Source organism: Hippocampus bargibanti, linkage group LG20 (assembly GCF_051943395.1).
Source record: "Hippocampus bargibanti isolate YZ-2025 linkage group LG20, ASM5194339v1, whole genome shotgun sequence".
NCBI lineage: Eukaryota > Metazoa > Chordata > Actinopteri > Syngnathiformes > Syngnathidae > Hippocampus > Hippocampus bargibanti.
Genome location: NC_142753.1, coordinates 3,351,618 through 3,364,586, shown reverse-complemented (window position 1 = coordinate 3,364,586; position 12,969 = coordinate 3,351,618). Strand labels below are relative to the sequence as shown.

At 40.9% G+C, this 12,969-nt stretch overlaps 1 protein-coding gene across 8 annotated transcripts in view; it reads right to left on the bottom strand.

The window, feature by feature from the left end:
• Nucleotides 1-12,969, bottom strand: part of ptk2aa (protein tyrosine kinase 2aa) — a 48,517-nt gene that overhangs the window by 2,433 nt on the left and 33,115 nt on the right. For 6 of the 8 annotated variants that reach the window (XM_089023120.1, XM_089023122.1, XM_089023127.1 and 3 more), the window contains 19 exons: nt 12,171-12,227; nt 11,849-11,869; nt 10,913-11,010; nt 10,750-10,834; nt 10,569-10,669; nt 10,373-10,488; nt 8,757-8,857; nt 8,119-8,208; nt 7,835-8,039; nt 6,668-6,779; nt 6,515-6,589; nt 5,411-5,509; nt 4,011-4,115; nt 3,535-3,597; nt 3,403-3,442; nt 2,936-3,039; nt 1,224-1,379; nt 1,015-1,095; nt 59-144 (listed from right to left, as the gene is read on the bottom strand). In XM_089023120.1, the coding sequence (XP_088879246.1) occupies nt 59-144; nt 1,015-1,095; nt 1,224-1,379; nt 2,936-3,039; nt 3,403-3,442; nt 3,535-3,597; nt 4,011-4,115; nt 5,411-5,509; nt 6,515-6,589; nt 6,668-6,779; nt 7,835-8,039; nt 8,119-8,208; nt 8,757-8,857; nt 10,373-10,488; nt 10,569-10,669; nt 10,750-10,834; nt 10,913-11,010; nt 11,849-11,869; nt 12,171-12,227 (1,795 nt within the window). The remainder of the gene's footprint in view (nt 1-58; nt 145-1,014; nt 1,096-1,223; nt 1,380-2,935; nt 3,040-3,402; nt 3,443-3,534; nt 3,598-4,010; nt 4,116-5,410; nt 5,510-6,514; nt 6,590-6,667; nt 6,780-7,834; nt 8,040-8,118; nt 8,209-8,756; nt 8,858-10,372; nt 10,489-10,568; nt 10,670-10,749; nt 10,835-10,912; nt 11,011-11,848; nt 11,870-12,170; nt 12,228-12,969) is intronic. The other 2 variants (XM_089023121.1, XM_089023124.1) reach the window with 1 other exon arrangement.

Here is a 12,969-nt window from a genome sequence, read left to right as displayed (position 1 = left end):
GACAGGCGGCACATCAATACCAAAGACCCGTGCGGGAAAAGAAGGATGTGGTGCCCACCTGGTCATGACGTACTGCTGGGCGAGCTTCATCTTGGCGATCAGTTCTGCCAAGTCGGAATTGAGCAGCTTTTGGGCCATCTCGATCTGTGGAAGATGGAATGATGTCAAGTTAAAGGACAACCGACACCATTTTTTTGTTTCCTAACTGACATCAGAAAAACGTTTTATAGCATCTAAAATACCCAAAACATGCAAGCTGTTATTTTTAGTCAAATGTAAAACACCAATAAAAATGACTTAAAGTGTCCCAAAACTGCCACAAAATGAGCTCGGAACTGGTGATATTCAAAAGTGCCGGCCCCTTGTTCGTGACGTCACGCCAGGATACTTCTTCACAAACTGCCTTGCTCCAGAATCAAAACAATGGCTTCAGAGAGTTCGGAGAACATGCTTTCTTTTGTTACTCATCCAGTTATGAATATGATCCAAATAGTTCTGAAGAGGAAAGCATACAGGTTTGCAATCAATTAAAGAAGTCCTTCCGTATCAATTCAAGCCATCTGGACTCCAATGTAGCGCCCACAAAATACACACACATGGCACACAAGCTCCGTTGGAAATGGGCTGATTTGTCCACTGGGAATTTGTGTCAACTTACACCTTCTTTATGAGTGTTACCGCAATCTGCTGCAACACACAACGATTCACTATCGTGTTTTTTATGCAGTTTTCCTTCTAATTTCGCCATCAACACTGTGTTTTCAGATGAAAAAAAAGTACCCAAAATGCATTGCGTTCCCTCCGGGACGTCACTTAGGGCATCATCATCAACTCGAAAACAAGACTTCATGAATATTCAGCGCGAGTCTCAAAACGTAAAATATAGCTATGAGGTGTCGGTTGTCCTTTAACCGATTGGGTTCTCACATTTATAATATTCTTGGGTGTGATGTGTAAAAGGTCTGGCGGCCATTTTGTGTCGGCTATTTTGTGTCAGCCAATGTGCGTGATTACCTCTCGGTGGGTGCTAGCAGGCAGCATGGGAATAGTCTCGTCTACCGTGGCCAGCAGAGTCCTCAATGCCAGGCCCACTTCCTGTGAGAGACACACACACACACACACACACACACACACACACACACACACACACAAAACACAAACACACAAGTTTCAAATGGTCCCGGGGGAATGTTGCCTAAGCCACTGGCCCCCCAGGTCCTCACCTTGACCATGGGCACATACTCCTCGGGCGCTGCTGGCTGGATCCGGTTGGACATCTCAATGACTGACTTGACCAGCGCCGTCACGTTTTCATACACTTTGTCGTTGGAGCGGTCCAGGTTAGCCGTGGGGGGTGAGCTGATCTCCTGGGGCTGTAACTGCACCACCAAGGGGAAAAGGACAAATGACATTTTCTTTTTCAACTTTAAAAATAGCAATTAGAAAAAAAGATGATCATCTATCTCCATAGTGAAAGAGATGGATAGCTAGAGCGAGGCAAAGAAAAGTAGAGAGAGATACTGAGAAACAGACTGCTATTGATAAAGATGAAATTGTTGGATAATAATAATAATAATAACAATAATAATAATAATAATACATTTCATTTCTAAGCGCCTTTCAAAACTCTCAAGGTCAATTTACAGTCACAGAATGTTTTTTTTCTGCGGGTGAGAAGCGGCAGCCACATGTGCCAGCGTTCACTCAACCCAGACGTAACTCAAATACAGTAAAGCGTCGTTATATCGATATCGGTTATATCGATAGTACCGCTTATTACGATACTATTTCTATGAACGCAAGGAGAAAATTACATGCGCGCAGGGTCGGATATATCGATAGTCCCGGTTATATCGATATTTTTTCGGACTCTTGAGAATATCGATATAACGAGACTTTACTGGAGATAGAAAGTTAGCCAGCTAGCTAACAGATAGCTAATAGCTAGCTAGCTAGACAGTTAGCTAACTAGCTAGGTAGCCATATACCTAATAAATAGCCAGCTACATATCTAGCTAGCTAGACAGATAGATAGCCAGCTAGGTAGCTAACTGATTGATAGCAAATAGCTAGCTAGCTAGCTAGCTAATCGATAGAAAATAGATAGAATAAATAGACAGAAAGACAAACATATTGAGACAAATTTAGTTAGAGAGATGGAACAATACATCAAATCTACGTTATGTTTACTACTGCTCTTGTGAAAACTACTGATACTGATTTCTGGCTCCAGAAATAGCAGTGGAACCTCCAACCTAAATCAAATAAAATCAGTGAAATAAATGACAACGACTTGTCCCTGGTGTGTATTTGTTGCCATTTTTTTCATTTGGTCGTTTCCACATTAACTAGTTCACTGCAGAACGTGAAAAAATGTGTCCACACTCCACTGCCAGGTTTCTGTCATTGTCACTCGAATTCCAGGACCCACAGAATATTGAGTTTTAGGACCATATAACATTCAATTCAGCGTAAGTAACCTTAGACTGTCTTTTTTTCATCAGAAAAAAGTTAATTCCTAAATGATATGGGTCTGGAGTTATATGAGCTTGAAATGAGGTCGGCTGTCCAAAATACAATGCAATACATACATATTAGTTTTCATAGCACTTTAACAACAGCTGAGGCTGGAACAAAAGCGCTAACATGGAAAAAAAGGGAACTGCTGCCCCCTTGTGGAAGGGAAACACATTGCCAGAGGTTCCACTCTATTTGCCATGATTGAATGAATCACCAAATGAGTCTATGGGACAACAGGCTAACTACCGATTCTCGACGCGGGTATGCACGGATTATCTTACCCTCCAAGGCTATTTGATGGGGTGCGGTGGGGTAGGGGAAAAATTGCGGGATAGCACGTTAGGCCAAAAGCGGTCGATTGTTATCACGGGATGGCGCCGGTGCACGCAATCGTTGACTTGAGAACGGTAGTTACCTTCACGCCTTCGTTGTAGCTGTCAACGGGGGAGAGGCCGGGCAGGGTGGTCAGGTGTGCGGGGGCTCCTGGACGGGGGGGCTTCTTCGGCGGGGCCACGTGTTCTAAAGAAATGTACAACTAAGGGAATTGGCTCGTCCATCCTTGGAGTATTTTGACCATATCAAAGGCACGGTCTTCAGATTATAGTAAAGTTTATTATATATACAGTAAAGTCTCGTTATATCGATATTTAAGGGAGTCCAAAAAAATATCGATATAACCGGGACTATCGATATATCCGACCCTATTTGCATGTAATTTTCTCCGTGCGTGCATAGAAATAGTATCGATATAACCGGGACTATCGATATATCCGATATCGATATAACGAGACTTTACTGTATATATATATTTAATAATTAAACATATATTAAAAAGAGCAAAATAAACATCATGATTTCTTTAAGCTAATGTTGTTATCCTACCTGGTTTGCCCACTGGCTGGTAGATATGCTGGCTTCCACCCTGCACGGACAAGAAGCATGGTTAGGATGTCGGCCATCTTGCAGAATAAAGAAGGAAATGGCACATTGTCAACATTAAGCTAAAGGACCAACCGGTGACTGGAGCGTCACATCTTCTTGTTCAATGCTCCCGCGGCTGTTTCTGGGCTCAGCCTTCTGGAAGGAAAAAAAAAAAACATGCTTTGAAGAGTTGCATCCTGGGAGGATAAAAGAAGACTGAACAAGCAGAGTGGCATGCAGAGGGAGTGAAGATTATAAAGAGAAAAGATGTACAGACTAAATTTTAAGAGAGGAGAGGAAGTAGATGTAAAAATAGGACAAAAGGATTTGTTTTCCTCAAGAAGGGGAGGAGAAAAGTCAAGCAAAAGATCCCTTTTATTTTTCCTCCTATTCTTTTCCACCCCCACTTCAGCACACCTCCCTAAACTTTTACCAATTCCCACTTCCCCCTCTCACCCCCAGGCCTCTAAAATGCCCAAACCTGACCTATCGCAGCCAGTGTTCATCACATCGCCCTGACGCGGGATTACTGCAGATATTTAGACGAGAGCGGGTTGTGTTCAAGTTACCATTAAGCTTTCCTCCTGCTCCAACCATCGCTGGTCGTCCTCCATCTGCTGCTGCTGCATCATCAGCCTCTCCTCCATGAGAGCCTGGCCAACGCAACCAGTGTCCTGGAAGATCGAAATCGCTCCGTAATGTTGTGTGCATCCTTGGTGGAATCCCGCAAGTTACTCATTCCATCTTAATAGCCCTTTTTGATTCGGAGTAACTCAAGTTTTACACAATGCCCGATGAGTAGTTTTAATGGTGTAACTTATGCTGAACTATTCACCTACTGGCAGTTTCATTGATTTTTTTCCCGATAATGCTCTAAAATGCGACAAGTTGACCAAAGCTCCGGAAAATACAGTACAGTGATACCTTGGCTTACGAACAGTGATACTTAACTTACCCAGACAGAGTGTATGAGGTGAAAAGTGTGTATCCCCCAAAAAATTCCCATAGGAAACCATTAAAATGAGAATAATCCGTTCCCAGGTCCCTATAAAACATAATTTTCTACTTTGTCATTCTCTAAGCCTTAAAACTACACAAAATATACCTTATTTTATGTATAATAAATGTGCTATGGTTTTATAATTAAAGAAATAAACTGTACTATATAATAAAGTCGTTTTATTTACCTTTGTGATGGTCGATGGCTTAATGGAATGGAGTGGCCGGTTTCCACACATGATAAGGAACGTAACCTTCTTTCATCATCTTGAGGAATGATCCCTTGTAGGTGCTTTCTCTGTGATAATTTTATCTAGTTCCTCATCAATTGTGTTCTGTTTCACTGGGTTGATAGCTTTTTGCATCAAGTTTACACATGGCTTGTGCGGGTTATTTGTGGAGCCTAATTGATGGGATATTTTAACCTTGCAGTCTACACTCTGCCTTTGAACTATCGAAGTTGAAACTCTCTTACTGTCATCTGTCTGTCTGTCTTTGTTTAAACCACCTCCCCTCACTGCTGCGTTCTTGACCAATCACGTGGCTTTAAACGAAGACTGGGGGCAGGGAATAGAGGAAAAAAAAAGTCGGCAGCCATTTTCTTTTTGAAGAACGGCTTCACTCTCTCTATCTGTAAACCCCACTCCCCTCACTGCTGCGTTCTTGACCAATCACGTGGCTTTAACCCAAGACTGGGGGCGGAAAATAGAGGACAGAAACGGTAGGCTGCCATTTTGGTGTTAGAAGAACGGGCTTGTTCGCGAACGACACATCACTCATTGGGGCAGCTCAGTGTGTATCCCAAAGAACGTTCGTATGCCAAGGTAAAATTGTCATAAATTTAACGTTCGTAAACCGAAAAGTTCCTAAGCCAAGGGGTTCGTAACCTGAGGTATCACTGTATTTTAAAAAACTCAACACAGCAAGGCTCAGTCTCTATCCCCCAAAAATCATGGTGCTTTGCCTGTACCTCCATGTTGGAGCTCCACAGCGCGGCATGTTCCGGTCGGTGCTGGTTCCAAGAGTCGTTGGCAGGGAAACCACCTCCTACACCGCCGTGTGCTGTCGGCTAAAGGTGGACACCAGATAGAAAGTTAAAGACTAAATAAGAATAAGAATACAATACAATACAATATATATTGATTTAAATAGTGCTTTAACAGCTGAATCTGGTACTTAACATGGACAACTATCATATACAGGAAATAAAGCGTTCACAAAGATAGTAGAAAGAACCAGGGAGTAAAACTAACATCAAGTCTGAATCATGCAGTGTCAAATGGCAAAGAGTATAAGTGAATTTTGAGGAGGGTTTTAAAGATGGGCCGAATGTTCAGTGGCAGGTCATTCCACAGAATGGGACCAGCAACGGAAAAGGCTCCATCCCCTGTGAGCCTCCGTTTAGTTTTTGTCACATCAGATAATGTCTGAATAATAAAATGTCTAAAATAAATATAAACCAAAAAAAATGAATAATAATAAATACATGAAAATAAATACATGAATTAAAAAAACAAATGCATAAATGCATAATTAATAGTAATAATACATTTTATTTTAAGTCACAAACAAGCATAGGTACTATATTAAATAAAATACAATCACAAATATAATACAATAAATAAAATACAATTATAAATAGAAACAAGAGAAAGAGCTACACAGAAAATGCAATTTTAAATACGTATGTGAGTTTTGAGAATAATACATAATAAAAACTATAACAAGAAATAAAGAATATAAAAACTAAATGACTCTTCTTCTTTTCCTTTCGGCTTTTCCCAACAAGGGGTCGCCACAGAAAATCAGTGTCCTCCATCTTTAGAGGATTGATCCGCATGTTTGTTTTGGCCAATCTGAGTTCATCTATTTCCACCCTTTGGGATGGAACAATGCCAAATTACACCACTAGGTAGCGTTGTCTACCATGACAACCGAAACATTGTTTTTATATACGTATAATGATTATATACATATAATTTATATGTATAATGATAACATAACAGGCACTCTTTGACGATCAGCAATGACTCATATTTTTGCACCTGTGTGTGTGTGTGTGTGTGTGTATTACCTGGTAATGGTTGTGTTGCGGGCTGGAAAAGTTGCCCTCACTGGAGCGAGGGCTCGGGTAACCCGGGCGACTTGGCTGAAAACACAAATCAAACACACATTCTGTTGACTTCCTGAAGAAAGTGAAGTGGAGTAAAGATAAGACGGGTCTGACTTTTGGCGGCGCTTCATCAGAACCTCCAGAGTCCCAGGAAACTGTGACCTGTCTTCTCATTTCCATCCGAAGTCTCTCTTCTTGTTGCACCTTCTCCTCCTCCAGTATGGTGCTGTTGCAGAAATCCAAAATGTTGATTGATGAGAAGGTACAGCGAGGACCTTGTAATTATGTTCAGAACTCATTTACTGCCAGACGGGTAATTAATAAAATATATGCTCTATAAAGATATGTACATGTACAACTGGAGAGAATACTACATATGTTACTACAAAAACGTTCGTATGCACTGTTGTTCGCAACTTGAATGTTTGTAAGTAGGGGAACGTCTGTATTATGTAATTTGTATATTTTGTTCTTCTACTTCTTCCTTTCACAACTTTGCTGCTTTGAATTTTAATACAATTATTGAATTGAATTATAAATTAATTTAAATAGCATCATTATGACTCATTTGGGTAATTAATAAAATGTATTAATGAACAAATTTAATAAATTAATTCTAATTCAATAATTCACTGCCAGACAGAAATGTCCAAAGTAGCAAACAAAACAATGAGTAAAACATGACGAGACTTTTGTCTTCAACCTGACAGAGTGAAACAAACAATGACCCGACACTGAACGGTCTTGGCAGTCCTTTTAACTCATTCACTGACAAACAGGCAAAATGTGTCCACTCCAGTGCCAAGGTTTTTGTCATTTTTACTCAAATTGTAGGACCCACAGAATAATGAGTTTTAGGACTACGCAAACATTCAATTCAGCATAAGAAATCTGAGATTCTCTTCTTTCACCAGAAAAAAAAATATATATTGATTTATATAGTGCTTGGACAACAGCTGAAGCTGTAACAACGCGATCCCATGTACAAAAGGCAACATTGCCAGAGGTCTGACCAGCACCGGCACCCACCACAAAATGGCGTTGGAGCGGCATTAACATCGCAACATTGTGGCAAAGAAGGTCCCCAACTAAATCTGTAGTTTGATCAGAGTAGAGAAGATACAAATTGCCTCTGATTGTTTTTGTTGATGTTCTCTCTGTCTTTCAGTAACATTTGTTTGAAGGCTAATTTCTGTTCGTCTATGAAGGCATTCCGTATTATATGTTGGCGTTTAATATGCGGACTTTGTTGTGCGATGAAACAATCGTCATCAAAATGACCTTAGTTGCGTTTGCAGTTCGGTGAAGCGGGGCCGCTTGCTAGGGTCGTACGACCAGCACTTGGTCATGAGGCTGTAAAGGGTGGGCGGGCACTGCGACGGCATGGCGAGCCGCTCGCCATTTTCGATGCGGCCGATCACGTCGTTGTTTTTCACACCCTGGAAGGGTTTGATGCCGTACATCAGGATCTCCCACATGCAGACACCTGTGGCGGGCACAACAATCCGTTCAACACGGCCAATGATCGATTCAGTGACTTTTTCGTCAGAGGCAGATATTCTCACCAAACATCCAAACATCGCTCGCGGAAGTGAATCTTCTGAAGTTGATCGATTCGGGAGCCATCCATTTGATCGGAAGTTTACCTTTGGAAGCTGTAATGGTGGAGCACAGAAGCAATGAGAAAATGTCCTGTGCCTCCAGTAGGTGGCGTCATGACATGCTCAAATCAATAATAATAATCCATTTTATTTCTAAGCGCCTTTCAAAACTCTCTCAAGGTCATTTTACTGTCACAAAATCGTTTTTTTCTGCGGGTGAGCAGCGGCAGCCACATGCGCCAGCGTTCACTCAACACGGAAGCTATCTAGCTAACAGATAGCCAGTTAGCTAGCTAGTTAGATAGCCATATAGCTAATAAATAGCCAGCTACATAGCTAGATAGCTAGAAAGATAGCAAATAGATAGCAAATGGATAAATAGCCAGCTACATGGCTAGCCAGCTAGACAGATAGCAAATAGATAGCAAATGGATAAATAGGCAGCTACATAGGTAGATAGCTAGACAGATATCAAATGGATAAATAGCCAGCCACATAACTAGCTAGCCAGACAGATATCACCATCATGCCATGAAGTTTATATCTTGCCCAAAGAATGGTTCAATTATTTTATGTTTTTTTGGGGGGGGTACAATCATCACCTTTGTAATAGGAGCTGTCCTCCATGTAGCGGGACAGGCCAAAGTCCCCCAGCATCACACAATCAATCGAAGACACCAACACATTACGTGCCGCTATGTCCCTGCAAAAAAAATAATAATAATTCATTCACTGCCATTCACGAATGTATTCGGGAATTGAACATTTTTTGGGTTTTGCTTTTTTCATCCTTGGATGCCGATAAAGCACTGGCCATGGCCTCTGGCAATGTTTTTCTTTTCCACAAGGGGGTAGAATTTACCTTTTTTCCATGTTAGCGCTTTGTTTCCAGTTTCAGCTGTTGTTAAATTGCTATTTAAACCAATATTGCATTATATTTCGGACAGCTGCTCATTTCAACCCTCATTTCAAGCTCATATAACTCCAGACCCATATAATTTAGGAATTAACACATTTTTTTTGATGAAAGAAGAAAGTCGAAAACTTCTAACGCTGTATTAAATGTTTATGTAGTCCTAAAACTCAATGTTCTGTGGGTAATGGAATTTGAGTGACAATGACAAAAGCCCTGGCACTGGAGTAGACATTTTTGCACATGTCTGACAGTGAATGAGTTAAAGGACAACCGACGTCTCCGGACAAGTTGTGTCCATAATTTGTAAAATGGCTTCAAATGAATTCTACTGGGCGTATTTTACAAAGATTCCACCGCATATAGCTATATTTTCCGTTTTAAGACTGGCGCTGAATATTCAGGAAGTCTTGTTTTTGAGTTGGTGACGAGTCCGTACGTGACGTCACTAAAGGACGGCCCCATGACTGTAAAAAAGACGCATTGTAGCGGTCCTTCCATCACGTCAATGTATTTTGCTGTACTTGTTGGGTCTGGGGACCTCGTGTTGCACCCAAAAGCCGCCAGAAGGCCAGAAGAGGGCGTCCAAGCGCCATATAAGGAATTTATCAGCCTGTGGAAACGGAGGTGGGCACAGGAGGTTGCCATTTTGTGCCTCTTTTTTTGTGTGAGAGATTTTCCCCCAATGTTGCCTCAAAATGGCACAAATAAATTCTTGAATTGATTGCGAACATGTATGCTTTCCTCTTCAGAACTATTTGAATGATATTCATAACTGGATGTGTAACAAGAAAGCATATTCTCCGCATCTGAAGCAATTGTTTTTATTCACTAGCAATGCAAGACGTCTTGGCGTGATGTCACGAACTGGGGGTGGGACTTTCTGAAAATGCCCAATTCGCAGCTGAATTTTTTGCAGATTTTCATTTCATTTTTATTGGTGTTTTGCATTTGACTAAAAATATCATACTGTGTGTTTTGGGTATTTTAGATGCTATAAAACGTTTTTCTGATGACATTTAAAAAACAAAAAAGTGACGTCGGTTGTCCTTTAAGTCACATTGTTGATGTGGGTTGGAAATGGGCGTCAATGTGGTTGGATCGCTTTGTGTTTATTATTTTCATATCCTCCATTTGGTTTTTACTTTTGTATTGGGATACTTCTTCACAGTGTGCGTCAATTTATGTCAAGTGAAAATTCATATTTATGGCAGGGCTCATTCCCTTTCGAGACAGTCAGGGTGCGGTGAAGTCAATACTGGCTACATGATAAAATATTGATATGAACGAAAACGTCTTGTTTACCTATGCACAAAGCGTTTGCTCTCCAGATACGCCAGCGCAGTGCTGAGCTGATAGGCGAATAGGATGAGGGTTGCCAAATCCAGGCTGTACTTCCTCACCTGGAGGAAGGATCGCAGCTGTATAGGGGAAAAGGGGGGGGGGGGACAAAAGAATCACGATAGGTTCTAGCCAATCATTATCACACAGGTGAACTGACCTCTCCCAGCGTGCACAGCTCCATGATGATCCACACCGGGTTTTCTGTGATCACGCCGATCAGCTTGACAATGTAGGGGTGGTCAAACTGCCGCATGGTCACTGCAGGAGTACGTTGAGCATATTTTAATAAAAAGATTGTGAATAAAAACAAGCATTGCTCCATCGGCGGCTGCCCCTACGTGCTTCCTGCAGAAACTTTTCCCTCACGCTGTCAGAAGTGCAGTTCTTGCACGTCTTAATGGCGACGGCCAACGCTGGCTTGTCCTGCAAAAAAGTAACATCTTGTTTTTTTATCTGCAATTTCAATTATTTTCCTTGATGCCACAGATTCTGTCGACGTACCGGGACGTTGTAGACTCCTTGGTGCACATCTCCAAACTGACCTTCGCCGATGCAGCGACCCAGCTCGATTCTGTCCCTCTGGATCTCGTAGTCGCGCGCTAAAAACGGCATATGAAGTGATAATGCAGATGATGACAAAAGCGCTCTTCATTTTTTTTAAATCAAATTTTAGGGTTTTTTTGCAACAATCCGGGGAAAAAGTAGCCCCTCAAACAAATTAGCTAAAATAATTCAACATAATAGAATTAAATCATGCATTTTCACAATTATTTTCCAATGCATTATATTAATCAATATAATAAAACAATTCAACGTAATTTCTATGTGATTAAATGTGTTGAACAGGAGAGAGAGGGGGAAATAAAACAGTGAACTCAAAAAAAATTGAAAATCACAATCTAAAAAAAGAAATATATATGTAAAAATTACACAGTCAACTTCCCCATTTACACCGAGTGTGCTCATATGATTAAAGATAAATTCATTAAAAAAATTAAAATAAAATCAAAACAGAGTATCAAATAGGTTTAAACAGAGTATATAATTAAAAATGATATATAATTACCAATAATATAATGACACATAATTTACAATAAGGAATGTGGAAAGAAACAAAATTCATGCATTTGAAAATGAATTTAATCTCTGTTTATATGAACACGCTCGGCGTAAATGGGTGCATCGTAATTAATTGAATTTGGTTGATCGCGTGGAGTCAATTGCTGATTTTACGTGTCTTGAAATAATTAAGGTGAAATAGAGCAACAAAAAAAATCACCTTTAGTGATTTTTTTATGGTTAAAAAACTATAATTTAAGGGAATTGAATCAAACACCCTTCACCGAAGGAGTTTTGGCAAAGAAAAATTCACAAGCATTTGCAAGATGGACAGAATAACGGAAGTAAAACTTTTAGTTTTATTTTTATTTTTTTTACCTTCCACTATTCCATAGGTCACTGCGTTGGCGATGGGTGAGTGGGGGAAGAAAAAACAAAAGAGGAAGACAGGAAGATGAAAAGTGGGAAAGAAGCAAGACAGCTCGGAAAAACACGCAACCAAGCGATTCACAGTCGGCGAAATTGGCATGGATGTCATTGCGCGCGGACGCATGCAAAGAAAATATGCCCGACTTTCAAAAAGGAAGCAGAAGGAGCAATACGGAGATACAGAACATGTCATTTTCCCCTGTTTGTTTGGGGTTTTATTGGGCTTTTAGGACATGCAAGAGAAGAAAGCCAATGGAAATTATACACTTACTGGAGGGCATGGTGTACGTGTCCTCTTCGTCAACTATCTCGGCATAGTCATCCGTTTCTGGAATGAAAATGAAACACTTTAACAACGAAAAGTTTGAGAAAAAAAATCATGCACATTGTTGAGGAAGTGCAACAGCTTACTGAAAAAAGTCTCACTCTTGGGATAACTCCTGCCCAAAGCGACACCCATGCAAGCTAGATTTTCTTTCTCTCTGCCTCTCTCTCTCTTTTAAAAACACAAATACATTGCGACACGCGCAATTGCATTCGGCGTGTCAGCCGAGCTCTTAGACACCAGCTGGTGTGGCAGTGCAATGGCAGCAGAAAAATTAAGAGAGGAGATCAGGAAGAGTTCAAGAGGAGAAATAGATACAAAATAAGAAGCAGAGAGCTCAAAGAGATGTTTGGAAGAATCAAAAACAGAGTCGGAGATGCAATGGAAGGAAGAAGGAGGAGGAGGAAAAACAGGAGGCGCGGAAAAAAAAGGAGGGAAGGATGAACGGAATCCATCCAAACCAGATGGTTGGTGTTTAAAATAAAGTCAGGCTGCAGACTCAGCTGCTAGCAACACCAGTTGAACATCTGCTCAAGGTTTTGCGCCCGATTCATCGGAGCCTGTGCACTAAGAATCTGCTCTGGAAATTCTTGATTCATTCTTGCAAAGAATGGACACGGAAAATCCTGTTGGACCCTCCGCATCCTGCTTACCTCCTTTTCCAGCGAGGCTTTCTGATTCTGATACCTCTCAGGATCAACTGCGAGATAATGTTGTTCCTGAGAGGTAGCCGAATCGGGTACCA